Source organism: Rhinopithecus roxellana, chromosome 1, assembly GCF_007565055.1.
Source record: "Rhinopithecus roxellana isolate Shanxi Qingling chromosome 1, ASM756505v1, whole genome shotgun sequence".
NCBI classification, from domain to species: domain Eukaryota; kingdom Metazoa; phylum Chordata; class Mammalia; order Primates; family Cercopithecidae; genus Rhinopithecus; species Rhinopithecus roxellana.
This window is the reverse complement of record NC_044549.1, coordinates 153,303,706-153,316,816: the sequence shown is the minus strand read 5'-3', so window position 1 is coordinate 153,316,816 and position 13,111 is coordinate 153,303,706. Positions and strand designations below refer to the sequence as shown.

At 39.8% G+C, this 13,111-nt stretch overlaps 1 protein-coding gene across 6 annotated transcripts in view; it reads left to right on the top strand.

The window, feature by feature from the left end:
• TP63 (tumor protein p63) overlaps nucleotides 1-12,788 on the top strand; it is a 275,111-nt gene extending 262,323 nt beyond the window's left edge. For 4 of the 6 annotated variants that reach the window (XM_030932301.1, XM_030932295.1, XM_030932290.1 and 1 more), the window contains 4 exons: nucleotides 1,927-2,084; nucleotides 4,865-5,009; nucleotides 6,305-6,398; nucleotides 9,726-12,788. In XM_030932301.1, the coding sequence (XP_030788161.1) occupies nucleotides 1,927-2,084; nucleotides 4,865-5,009; nucleotides 6,305-6,398; nucleotides 9,726-10,022 (694 nt within the window). In that variant the 3' untranslated portion in view covers nucleotides 10,023-12,788. The remainder of the gene's footprint in view (nucleotides 1-1,926; nucleotides 2,085-4,864; nucleotides 5,010-6,304; nucleotides 6,399-9,725) is intronic. The other 2 variants (XM_030932313.1, XM_010385853.2) reach the window with 1 other exon arrangement.
• Nucleotides 12,789-13,111: the final 323 nt, after the last annotated feature.

The following is a 13,111-nucleotide window of genomic DNA, read 5'->3' as shown; positions in this document are numbered from 1 at the left end:
TGGTTCTGTCCTCAATGCATCCATTTAGCAATATGTGACCTTGGGCGTATGTTTTTTCTCAGAACCTTATATTTACCCATATGTATATTTGGAATAGTAATTTCTGTCCATCTCTGCCCTGCTATACCATGACTTGCTCCACAAGGATGGTGTGACAATCATTCAGAAAATGTTTTATAGTTGGGAGGATTTATTGTATCAGCACCAGTATATATACACAATGTGGATCTATAATTGTGAGTATTTGATAAGGGCTAAAGAGAAAAGTCAATACCCCCCTACCTTAAAGGCAGTGGTTGCAAAATACACCTGAATTGTTGATTCTACATTAATTGACATGATAACTTATACACATTAAAATAGAGCATATTGTTTGCATTCATCTAGCTGTGGCTCTTCATTGACATGGAATGGAGCCTTCCTTATTTCATGGAATTATGGAGAATGCAGAGTGGCAGCTTCGAAGACCAGCTTTGAGGGCCATTTTAAAAATGATGTTTTCAAATATGCCATATATGCTTGAAACCTGGGTCCATTTACAGAACCTCTAAAATTTGAATTATACATACATTTGCAGCTAAAACTCAAAGAAAAAATTGATCTCCCCTCTAATGTAAATAAGGCTATGACAAGGAAAAGGTAAACAGGAACAACATAATTCATTTTGTTTGAGAATTTTTAAAGGGGAGTTTTCCCATAACAGACTAGAAACTTGCTTAAAGTTCAGTCTTCATTCTGTGGTCACAATAATTCAATGTAGCTGCTGCATAGTCTGTATGTTTCTTCCTCATCGTCTCTTTTTCAGTTCTCATCATAGCCGTATAAGGTAGGATGGATTATTATATCCATTGCCTCCACTACTCTATGAGTGTCTCAAAGATGGGGACCATGTCTTCAGTTTTATTAACTCCAACATCCGACTCGTGCAGCAAGTGTAAATGTATGTAGTTGGTATAGTTTTCTTGTGAGAAAACAAGGACCAGGATGCTCGCATGGGCATCTAGAGGATCCTAATATATGATGGAGGAAGGCTTCAGCTCTGACTTTGTGACTCTCGTTGTAGTACACATCACTAGTTTTTATATTAAGATAAAACATCAGGAATGACAGTTGAGTTGAGAATATTATCTGTAAGATATAATGTGACAAACCAGTTCTAGTAACTTTCCAAATTGAAGGTCATGCTGAATGGAAAACTATTGGGTTTTTATCTTGCTTTGTTTTTTTGTTTTTTTGTTTTTTTTTTCATTTCTTCCAGGAGACTTATGGAAAGTCAATAGAATAGTTATTTGGGCTTCAGTGTTCTCCTGTGTAGAAATGCTTTTGGCATTCCAGTAGGTTCTCTCATACATCATGAACATCTCTGTTGAAAATGCATGTTTCCAAGTAGGGGCCTCTGCATGACAGCAGGATGAGCTGCCAAATGCCCAGTTTGATTGGCTTCATAGTCATTTTCTGCTCATCCCAAATAGAATATGCAGAAAGCTACAAATGGAATGCCTTAGCTGCAGTTTGAGCGTGGGATATCCATGTTTTTCGTCAGCCTTTAAGTCTTTGCTCAATTCTTTTCCCTAACTGCTTTTCAAACTTATTTGAGTTGAAGGGGAAAAGAGGAAAAGGGAATGGAGAAAACAATTGAAGGGAAAAAAGGAGGCAATAATTTTCTCTTTCTCAAAGGAAATACTAAACCTTGCACTCTGCACATTCAGGAAAAATATGATTTGATGATAGCCTTGCAATCAGTTTCTGCCTATTCAGGAAACATTCTCAGATGGAAACAAAATTAACTTCTTACCATTAATCCTAGAGGAATGTTTTCAAATGTTTGGTTGGGGGCCATGTTTTAAACAGAGACCTGTTGAAAATCAACAGTCCCCACTCTTCAGTGTCCCGTGCTCACCGTCATTTCCACGTTTGTCTTCCTAGGACCTCAATACAATCCCAGTCTTCATATGGTAACAGCTCCCCACCTCTGAACAAAATGAACAGCATGAACAAGCTGCCGTCTGTGAGCCAGCTTATCAACCCTCAGCAGCGCAACGCCCTCACCCCTACAACCATTCCTGATGGCATGGGGGCCAACAGTAAGAGCATCTCCTTTTAGCTGTGGCTGAAGGATGAACAGCCTAGCATAGGACAAGTCTCTGGGATGGGGAAAAGCATGTTCTTAAGCTAAATGAGAGGCACAGTGGGACAGATCAAATCAAAGTGGAGTGGCTTGGGTTTCTGACTGTGGACCTTTCACTTTTTAGGTTTGTCGTTCATTGCAAAATATACTACTGGTAGAGCTAGAGAAGGATGTTTCTTCAGTAGGGATAAGGATTTCTGTGAAAAGAACAGTCTACTTCCTGCTATCCTGGATGGAGACTCACCTCCTGCAGCCTTTGAAATAGTCAAAAGAAAATGGATGCAACATGCATAAAGTAGCATGTTTCAGTGAACTTGAAATCTAGAGAAATAGGCCAAGTGCAGTGTCTCACGCCTGTAATCCCAGCACTTTGGGAGGCCAAGGCGGGTGGATCACTTGAGGTCAGGAGTTCGAGACCAGCCTGGCCAACATGGTGAAACCCTGTCTCTCTTAAAAATACACAAATTAGCTGAGCCTGGTGGTGCATGCCTGTAATCCCAGCTATTCAGGAGGCTGAGGCACGAAAATCACTTGAACCCGGGAGGCAGAGGTTGCAGTGAGCTGAGATCACACTGCTGCACTCCAGCCTGGGTGACAGAGTGAGACTCGGTCTCAAAATAATCATAATAATAATAAATCTAGAAAAGTAGATTATAGTCTGGACTCTATGAAAAAAACACCTCTAATAACAAAGAAGTTGCTTCTCTAATACTTCATTTTCTATCCATAAAATTATCACTTTATATACTTAACGTTTTATGTCTGTTTCTCTATAATCCTGGCCTTTTAAACTCACCTATTCTATTCCAGACACAGTCAGTAAGGAATTGACCTACAAAGCAGCCTGCCTTTTATTTCTTCTCACACACATTCCTCATATCAGCTAAGTACAAATGAAAAAGACACTGTAAGAATTGGGCCTCCAAGTGGATGTTGACTGGCATATAGCTTTACTATAAATACACTTATCTTCTCCACTAGGACTAAATCTAGCAAAGTGGACACACAAACTTGAAGGAAAAAAAAGTGGTGTTAAAAATGCAAAAGATTGTATAACACCCTTGAGGATTCAGAAGACTGAACATTGCATGGCTATCATATAGTCCCTACTACCTAAAAAACAGTACCCTCAAGCTTGGCTTTTGAAATCCTAATTATTTTGATCAAACCTCTAAACATGCATTTCAGTGTTGTCTCTTCTAAAGAAATCAGGGGAGGCTAGGATTATGACTTTCTGTGGTCTAGTGGCACACAGTCATTGTTTTGGCTTTTTATTTTTTTTTAGACAGAGTTTCGCTCTTGTTGCTCAGGCTGGAGTGCAATGGTGCAATCTTGGCTCACTATAATCTCTGCCTCCCAGGTTCAAGCCATTCTCCTGCCTCAGCCTCCCGAGTCGCTGGGATTACAGGCGTGCACCACCACGCTTGGCTAATTTTTTGTATTTTTAGTAGAGATGGGGTTTCACTATGTTGGCCAGGCTGGTCACGAACTCCTGACCTCAGGTGATCCACCCACCTCGGCCTCCCAAAGTGCTGAGATTACAGGCGTGAGCCACTGCACCTGGCCACACATTCGTATTTTAATGAGATAGAGGTGTGTGTGTTTGGAATGGTTGCCTGTTATGGCAAACATAGACTTTAGAGTGAGATCACTCACTAATGACAAATGCATCATAAGGCTTAAAACCTGACCCCTTGACAGGTCTACTTTGACATAAAAAGAATAGAAACCACTTATTTTCAACTTTATATTATTTCTTGTGACATCTTAGAGTCCTCAAGTTCCTTCTTGGGATGACAAAATTGTGATAATGGTGATGATGGTTCACATTTGTATAACTTACAGTTTGCCTACTTTTTTCTTATTTGTACTTCACAATTATTTCAGAAGGGAAACAGACTGAGATGTGATTGATTATGCTCTTTAGTTAGTGGCAAAGATGTTTTCTAGGCATACTGCTACTCACTAAAGTAGAAACAAATTACATTAGTCTTTTAGTAAATTATTTTGTTCTTTTTGACATGAAGGCAAAATTCATTTCATAAATATTGATACTAAGCTTTTTTTCTCTATTAGTGAATGTTTACACTTCATGGTTTAGTAAAATATCAGCAAGTATTGGTGGTGTTCCTGTATACAACCCTGGAGTAATAGAATGGAGTAATAGAATATTTAATTGTATCCCCATTTATTAGGCACATGAGTCCTTCTAAATATTGAAGTCAGTCTTCCTATTCCCAAATAAATATTCCAAGGGTCACTCTTTCATTCACAGATTTGTGCATTTATCCGTTTAACCTAAATTTACTGAACACCTACTCTGGGCCAGGCACTGTGCTAGGGACCGTAGGGATCTAGACACCTGTAAGATCTAATCTCTCTGCTTGCACAGGTTAGTGAGGGAGACAGAAATATAACCCTTGAAGGCAAACACAAGGAAGAATATGTTAACATTAAGAGCAATTAGCAACTACAGAATTAGAAGTAGAGAAAGGGGAGGAAAGAGATTGTTCTAGGACAAGGTACAAAAGTCAGGAGGTGCCTAATTAGTTTGGAGTCTGACCGTTCTGTTTGACTAGATGGAGGCCACTTGAAGGGGTGTAGTGAGAGAGAAGATTAAAAAGGAAGGCTGGTAGTTTAGGCCCTTGATAAAATTTAACCAGACAAGATGGACCACGGGGATGCTGGTGCATGATGATGGCAGTAACCCTTTCTGTTCCTCCTGCTTCTGTTCAGTTCCCATGATGGGCACCCACATGCCAATGGCTGGAGACATGAATGGACTCAGCCCCACCCAGGCACTCCCTCCCCCACTCTCCATGCCATCCACCTCCCACTGCACCCCCCCACCTCCATATCCCACAGATTGCAGCATCGTCAGGTGAGTCCACAGCATGTGCCTCTGGGGGCCTGTCCTAAGCATCCCGGGATGGTGGAGGGCGGATACTGTTAGAGTCCATTAAACAGTTGGAAGGAAAGACAGCAATCCTATGGTTGGAGTTCAGTCACTATTGTCTCTGATCTGTGGAGTGGTCAGCAATGTTTTATCAAGGAAAACTATAATCAGCATGGAAACAAGGGAAAATGTGTGTTTATAGGCATATTGTTTTCATGTCTGTTTCCCTCGCCTTCACTTACTCCCTTCCTCCTCTCTCACATTTTTACATTGTCAGTTGCGGCCCTCAAGTTGGTGCTCAGGGCTGGGTTTCCAAAAGGGCAATAAACTTGCTATCTTGCTCCTTTTCCTCTCTCTAATCCTCATAGCTCTCAGCCACCATGGGACCATTATTTTGGAGTTGGATGTCCACAAAAAGTTTTAATGTTATCCAAAATGACAGGGACTTTCAAAAACTGATGGCCTTTACTACTTTGCCTATGAGAAATGGGCACACTCCAGCAAAGGGGGAGTTCAGATAGGCAGAATAAAGAAATGCATGAAGTCTGAAAGATTTGCTTCCCACAGAGGCAAGAGTAGGTTCCCAGATTTCTTGCCCAGTGCGTATCTTCTTCTTCTGCTTCATGTGCAGAATGATTGTTTCATTTGGCTACTGGAACAATTTGTGTTGATTTTCCTGCATGTCAATCACAGGGATGGCAAAGTGATGGCCTAGTCCACCCAGGATCTGTTCCGTGATGATGGTGGCATCATCATCAGTCTAAGACCAGCACCAAAAGGAAGGGGATCTGTATCCTGAGGAGGAGATAAATCAAAAGGCATGAATGACTTCATGGAGTAGAGGCCTACAATTTTTTCTTAACCACATGAACCATTCTCACAAAGCCAAGATACAAAACAAATAAAGTAGAGATGTTATTTTTGAAGTGAAGAGCCAAGCAGCAAGAAAGTTAGGAACCCGAACACTGGACTTCCCTTTCACCCTTTGCAATGGTTTCTAGGACACTTACACGGAACCCTAGAATTCCACAGATCACCATATGATAATCACTGATCTGCAGGAATCCTTATAGTCGATTTTAATTTCTATAGACCTAAACTTCATGTCACCAATAATCTCCAGACCTCAGACTTAAGGCCTGCATATATGTTATCCACTCCTAATCTCTTATGTAGGGCATCCAAGGGCAAAATGTTGGGTTTTCCCTTATCTCGCCAATGCAGTTGGGGTGAACTTTCTTTTTCTGTTTCCTCCTTCCTCTTCCCTCCTCCCTCTGCAGTTTCTTAGCAAGGTTGGGCTGTTCATCATGTCTGGACTATTTCACGACCCAGGGGCTGACCACCATCTATCAGATTGAGCATTACTCCATGGATGTAAGTAACTGTTAGACTTTTCTCAAATTTTATTTCTTCATTTCTTTCCTCTGATGACAACTGCCTTGTAGTTCAATCCCTGAGAGTTTAAACATTTGTTTTTGTCATGCCCCCCAATTATCCATTTTGATGGAACCCATAACTATGTTAGAAAGATTCCCAGGCCTCAACCTGTACACATTGGAAGCTTAGCAATCAATCTTCTTCAGCTTGTCTCATCAGTCAACAGTTGTCTATTGCACCGATACTATTAGCAAGACGGGAAAGAGGAGCTATTCCCACAATCAAAAAATTTATAATTTCTAAAGAATTAGCAGAAATTCTCGAGTGTTCTCATTACTCTGTATAAGTTCCCAGAAAGGACAGCAGGCCACCGGTGGTGCTATTCTCTTAAAAACATGGAGAGATAGCACAATAGTCATTTGCCCTGACCATGTCAGACAAAACTAGGAATAGAACACAAAGGTGTAACTTACAGTCTTTAACTTTATTAACTGGCCTTTTCTGCCTTTCTTTAAATTAGTACCTTAAGGGAGATTCAGCCGTTCCTCTCAATTAAAACTATACGTTCGTTTACTAATTTTCAATTTTATAATAGTGCCCAGCCATTTCTAGTCATTGGGCATGATCCATGGCCTTGGGGTCAAATCCCAATCACCCTTTTTAGTAGCAATGAGAACTTGGGGTTATCACTTTGCTTCTCTGGGCCTCAGTTAATAAAATATTGGGTTCAAATTACTCCTTTTTGGCTTTGATATCCTTTGATTTGTCTCTGAAACAAGCTGGGTGAGAGGGGACTTTTTCTTGCTTCCTACTCCACTTTTTGAACTACTGCTCACACGGGAGCTAGTGTTGCTCTGGTTTATGGCAATCTGATTTGTCTCTTAGGCCGCGCTCTTCATGTTGCTCTCTTTGGGGTTCACTAGCCTCTCTTCTAGCTTCCAGAGGGTACTTTGGACTGGTGGAAGAAGACATTCTCTGCCTCTGCTGCTACTTCTATGTTGGGGCCTCTTTTTTCCCCCTCCTTGAGCACCGATGCTAGAGATGCCCCTGCAGCGTGAGAATGCCCCCCACCATGAGGTGACATGTACATCGTGTACTGCCCCTATGCCCACCCCTCTTCACCCCATAAATCACTCCTGGCTGCTGCTCCCTGATAGAATCAGTTGTAAGTGAAAACTGCAGGGAAAGCTTGAAGAGTAGGTTCCAATATGATTCTGAGAACTTTACAACTACTTCCATCCACTGAAGAGAACAGAGTTGCCCTGTATTTGAGAGAGCCTCCTGTAGTAGATTCCTACACTTTGGAACAGGGAATCCTCCTCTTCCCTATATTTTTAAAGTTGTACTTTCCACTTGCTCACTTATTTCCACTGGGGAATACGTCAAGATGCTCCCTTGATCATTAGGATCTGCAGATGCCCTCTATAAGTTCATTTCTGCTGATGTCGACTAAGTCCTATGCCAGTCGGTGGGCCACAGCTTTCTCACCTGTCAGTCATTAGTTAAAATCTATCCAGGGCATCATGAAAATTAACAGAGTCTAATTTACAAAGAGCTTTGCATTTACTGAGAGCCTCAAAAGTAGGAACAATCCAAGAAACATAAAAAGCTATGCTTATTTAGGCCAGGTGTGGTGGCTCACACCTGTAATCCCAGCACTTTGGGAGGCTGAGGCAGGCAGATCATGAGGTCAGGAGATCAAGACCATCCTGGCTAACATGGTGAAATCCTGTCTCTACTAAAAATACAAAAAAATTAGCTGGGTGTGGTAGTGCACGTTTGTAGTCCCAGCTACTCAGGAGGCTGAGGCAGGAAAATGACGTGAACCCGGGAGGTGGAGCTTGCAGTGAGCCGAGATCACACCACTACACTCCAGCCTGGGTGAAAGTGCGAGACTACATCTTAAAAGTAAAACATAAAAAAAAAAACTATGCGTATTTATTTGTGATTGACCTTCTTTATAAGGTATTCTTCTGCTACAGTAAAAGATTAGGAATATTTCTAATGGCCTGAAAATTCACACCATAAGAAAATATGACACTAAACTACAAATTTCCAAATTGAGAAATGTTGGGAAGCTGTGCAGTCTTCTCCTCCTCACCTCAGCTTCTTCCTGCATATTTCTAGAAAGAGATACCCTTTTCTCAGCTTTTCTCTTAGAGTCAGTCTAAGTTATTGCGCGTCATCACTTCCTGGAAAAGGAATGTGACCTAAATTTGGGGAATTTCATTAGTGTCCCCATAACAAGCAAAAATGAGGTACCAATACAACATAATAATAACACAAATGGTTAATATTTATATAGTAGAGTATGTTCTAATTTATAAAATACTTTCATAACTGTATTTACCTATGAGTCTATAGCATCTTTTGCCCTATAAAGCAATTGTATCTCATTTTACCGATGAAGAAACTGAGGCTGCTAGAGAATAAGTGACTTGCTAAAGTCTTATAGCCAGTCAGTGACAATCAAAACCTCTGCCACGGTTTTCTCACTCCAAGCACAATGTGCTATTTACCTACCATTCTGCCCCGTGAAAATATGAGCTATCACTGAAACAATCTAAAAAAGAGCTTATGCAGATAAATGTAAGCGAAATCACCACAGTTAGTTAAGGTTGACCCTATTTGTAATGACCTCTGCACCCATTCACAGAACATAGACACAACTGCTCTGCATTTTGATACCTTGCTTTATTCAAACACCAAAAGACCTTTTAGATAAAAGGGCCATTTCAGGTTCTGAGGATGCCCTAAGTCCCTAATTTTTTCACTTAGTTATGTGACTTTAAACTTGTCAACCTCTCTGGCCTTCAGTTATTCTATCTATAAAACAGGTCTAATAATGTTTACTACTAATCTGAGGATTAAATGATATCATGAATATAAAATAATTCAGTGCCTGGCACATAGAAAGTACTCAATCTTTTCTTCTTATCTCCTCAACCAAGTGGTGGTGACATTCCATTAATACCTTTCTTCTAGTGACTAGCCAGGTAAATTCAAGCATCAGTAGGTACCTCATGTTTCTATTTGGGATTTTTGCCCTCTCATCTAGCTATTATCCCCATTTTACCAATGAAGAAACTGAGGCCAGTAGAGACTAAGTGAAGTGTTATACACAGGCAGGAATGGCACCTCAAGGCTGTGCCTTTGTGCTTAGTTACATAGAGTTGAAGACTCAGAGAACTAATTTTATTTTCTAATTTGTGGTCGATTCAGATCAATTAAACCAGAGCATCAGGGAATGACAGCATGTTATGGACTAAATGTCAGTTTTTCTCCTTGTTTTCATTCTCCATGACACCTTCCCCTATTGCACAGGATTTGGCAAGTCTAAAAATCCCTGAGCAATTTCGACACGCAATCTGGAAGGGCATCCTGGACCACCGGCAGCTCCATGAATTCTCCTCTCCTTCTCATCTCCTGCGGACCCCAAGCAGTGCCTCTACAGTCAGTGTTGGCTCCAGTGAGACCCGGGGTGAACGCGTTATTGATGCGGTGCGATTCACCCTCCGCCAGACCATCTCTTTCCCACCCCGAGATGAGTGGAATGACTTCAACTTTGACATGGATGCTCGCCGCAATAAGCAACAGCGCATCAAAGAGGAGGGGGAGTGAAGCCTCACCACGTGAGCTCTTCCTAACCCTCTCCTAACTGCCCGCCCCCTACGAGGCACTCCTGCTTAATCTCCAAAGCCTTCTCCTTAGCTCCTCCCCCCCTTCCTCTTCTGTCTGATTTCTTAGGGGAAGGAGAAGTAAGAGGCTACCTCTTACCTGACATCTGACCTGGCATCTAATTCTGATTCTGGCTTTAAGCCTTCAAAACTAGAGCTTGCAGAACTGTAGCTGCCATGGCTAGGTAGAAGTGAGCAAAAAAGAGTTGGTTGTCTCCTTAAGCTGCAGAGATTTCTCATTGACTTTTATAAAGCATGTTCACCCTTATAGTCTAAGACTATATATATAAATATATAAATATACAGTATAGATTTCTGGGTGGGGGGCATTGAGTGTTGTTTAAAATGTAATTTAAATGAAAGAAAATTGAGATGCACTTATTGACCATTTTTTAATTTACTTGTTTTGGATAGTTTGTCTATACCCCTTCTCTTAAGGGGTATCATGTATGGCGATAGGTATCTGGAGCTTAATGCTACATGTGAGTGACAATGATGTACAGGTCCTTTCAGTTCTTTGGATCCTAAATACATGCCACATCAAACCTTTGAGTAGATCCATTTCCATGGCTTATTATGTAGGTAAGACTGTAGATATGTATTCTTTTCTCAGTGTTGGTATATTTTATATTACTGACATTTCCTCTAGTGATGATGGTTCACGTTGGGGTGATTTAATCCAGTTATAAGTAAAAGTTTATGTTCAAACATCCTCTTTAGTTTTTGGTTGGGAATGAGGAAAATTCTTAAAAGGCCCATGGCAGCCAGTTCAAAAACACCTGATGTCATGTATTTGAACATATCAATAACCCCCTTAAATTTAATACCAGATACCTTATGTTACAATATTGATTGGGAAAACATTTGCTGCCATTACAGAGGTATTAAAACTAAATTTCACTACTAGATTGATTAACTCAAATACACATTTGCTACTCTTCTAAGAATTCAGATTGATTTGATTGGGACAAGTGCCATCTAACTAGTTCTAACAGTGAAGTTTTACTGTCTATTAATATTCAGGGTAAATAGGAATCATTCAGAAATGTTGAGTCTGTACTAAACAATAAGATATCTCAATGAACCATAAATTCAACTTTGTAAAAATCTTTTGAAGCATAGATAATATTGCTCAGTAAGTGTTTCTTTTAAAGACCCTCCTATTCTATAAAACTCTGCATGTAGAGGCTTGTTTACCTTTCTATCTTTAAGGTTTACAATAGGAATGGTGATTTGAAAAATATAAAATTATGAGATTGGTTTTCCTGTGGCATACATTGCATCACTGTATTATTTCCTTTTTTAACCAGTAAGAGTTTCAGTTTGTTGGCAAGTAACTGTGAGAACCCAGTTTCCCGTCCATCTCCCTTAGGGACTACCCAGAGACATGAAAAGGTCCCCACAGAGCAAGGGATAAGGCTTTCATGGCTGCTGTTGCTTAAACCACTTAAACAAAGAGTTGCCTTGAAACTTTGGGAAAACGTGTAAATGACAATATTCCTCATAGATCTTTCAGAAATATAAGACATTTTTTGCATGCATTGCAAATGAGCTCTGAAATTTTCCCATGCATTCTGGTCAAGGGCTGTCATTGCACATAGGCTTCCATTTTAATTTTAAAGTGCAAAAGGGCTAATGTGGCTCTAAAATGTAATGTATGGGCTGCCTCTGAAAAGTGTATATATATTTTGTGTGAAATTGCATACTTTGTATTTTGATTATTTTTTTTTTTTCTTCTTGGGATAGTGGGATTTCCAGAACCACACTTGAAACCTTTTTTTATTGTTTTTGTATTTTCATGAAAATACCATTTAGTAAGAATACCACATCAAATAAGAAATAATGCTACAATTTTAAGAGGGGAGGGAAGGGAAAGTTTTTTTTTTTATTATTTTTTTAAAATTTTGTATGTTAAAGAGATTGAGTCCTTGATTTCAAAGTTTTGTTGTACTTAAATGGTAATAAGCACTGTTAACTTCTGGAACGAGCAGGTGGCTTTGCAAACCCATTAAGGGGAAGAATGAAAGCTGTTCCTTGGTCCTAGAAGGACAAACTGCTTCCTTACTTTACTGACGGTTTGAATAAACCTAGGACTTCTGAGCTATTTCAGTACTATTCAGGTGACGCTAGGGCCTTGCAAATTCCTGTACTATGTCTCTTGGATTTGGCACTAGCCAAAGCTAGGCATTTACTGGCTTACCTCCTCATGGCAACCTACTCTCCTTGAGTGTATGAGTAGCCAGAGAAAGGGGTAAAAGAATACTAAGCACAGAAACCACTAGAAGTGGGCTTAATGGAGTTCTCGTGGCCTCAGCTCAATACAGTTAGCTGAAGAATTGAAAAGTTTTTTTGTTTGGAGATGTTTATGAACAGAAATAGAAAGCAGAGTTTTCATTAAATCCTTTTACCTTTTTTTTTTCTTGGTATTTCCCTAAAATACAGTATGTGGGATATTGAATGTTAAAGGGATATTTTTTCTATTATTTTTATAATTGTACAAAATGAAGCAAATGTTAAAAGTTTTATATGCTTTATTAATGTTTTCGAAAGGTATTATACACGTGATACATTTTTTAAGCTTCAGTTGCTTGTCTTTTGGTATTTTCTGGTATGGGCTTTTGGGGAGCCAGAAGCCAGTCTGCAGTCTCTTTTTGTTTTGCCAGGACATGCAATAAAATCAGAAAATAAATAAAAACTCATTAAGAAATTGTGTGTGTGTCTATCTGTGTCTGTTTGCCTATTTGTCCATTCTTCCATCCTTTGGCCTTACTTATATTATCGAGGAAGAAGAGATACGGAGAGAAACATTGCAGAGGTTCAAATGTTGATGTTTCTCATCTGAGAACAAATAATCATTCTTTTCTCATTTTAGCCAACCTACAAAATAGGAAAGACCAGAATGGCATTTTCATTTGGTGAATGAGACATTCAAAGTTTTAATACTTTATTTGATTGAGGTCAGAAAGAGTTTGCTTTAGAACAGGGACTAGACTTCAAATATTCCTCATGTCTAACTTAGTGACCTTCCGATGA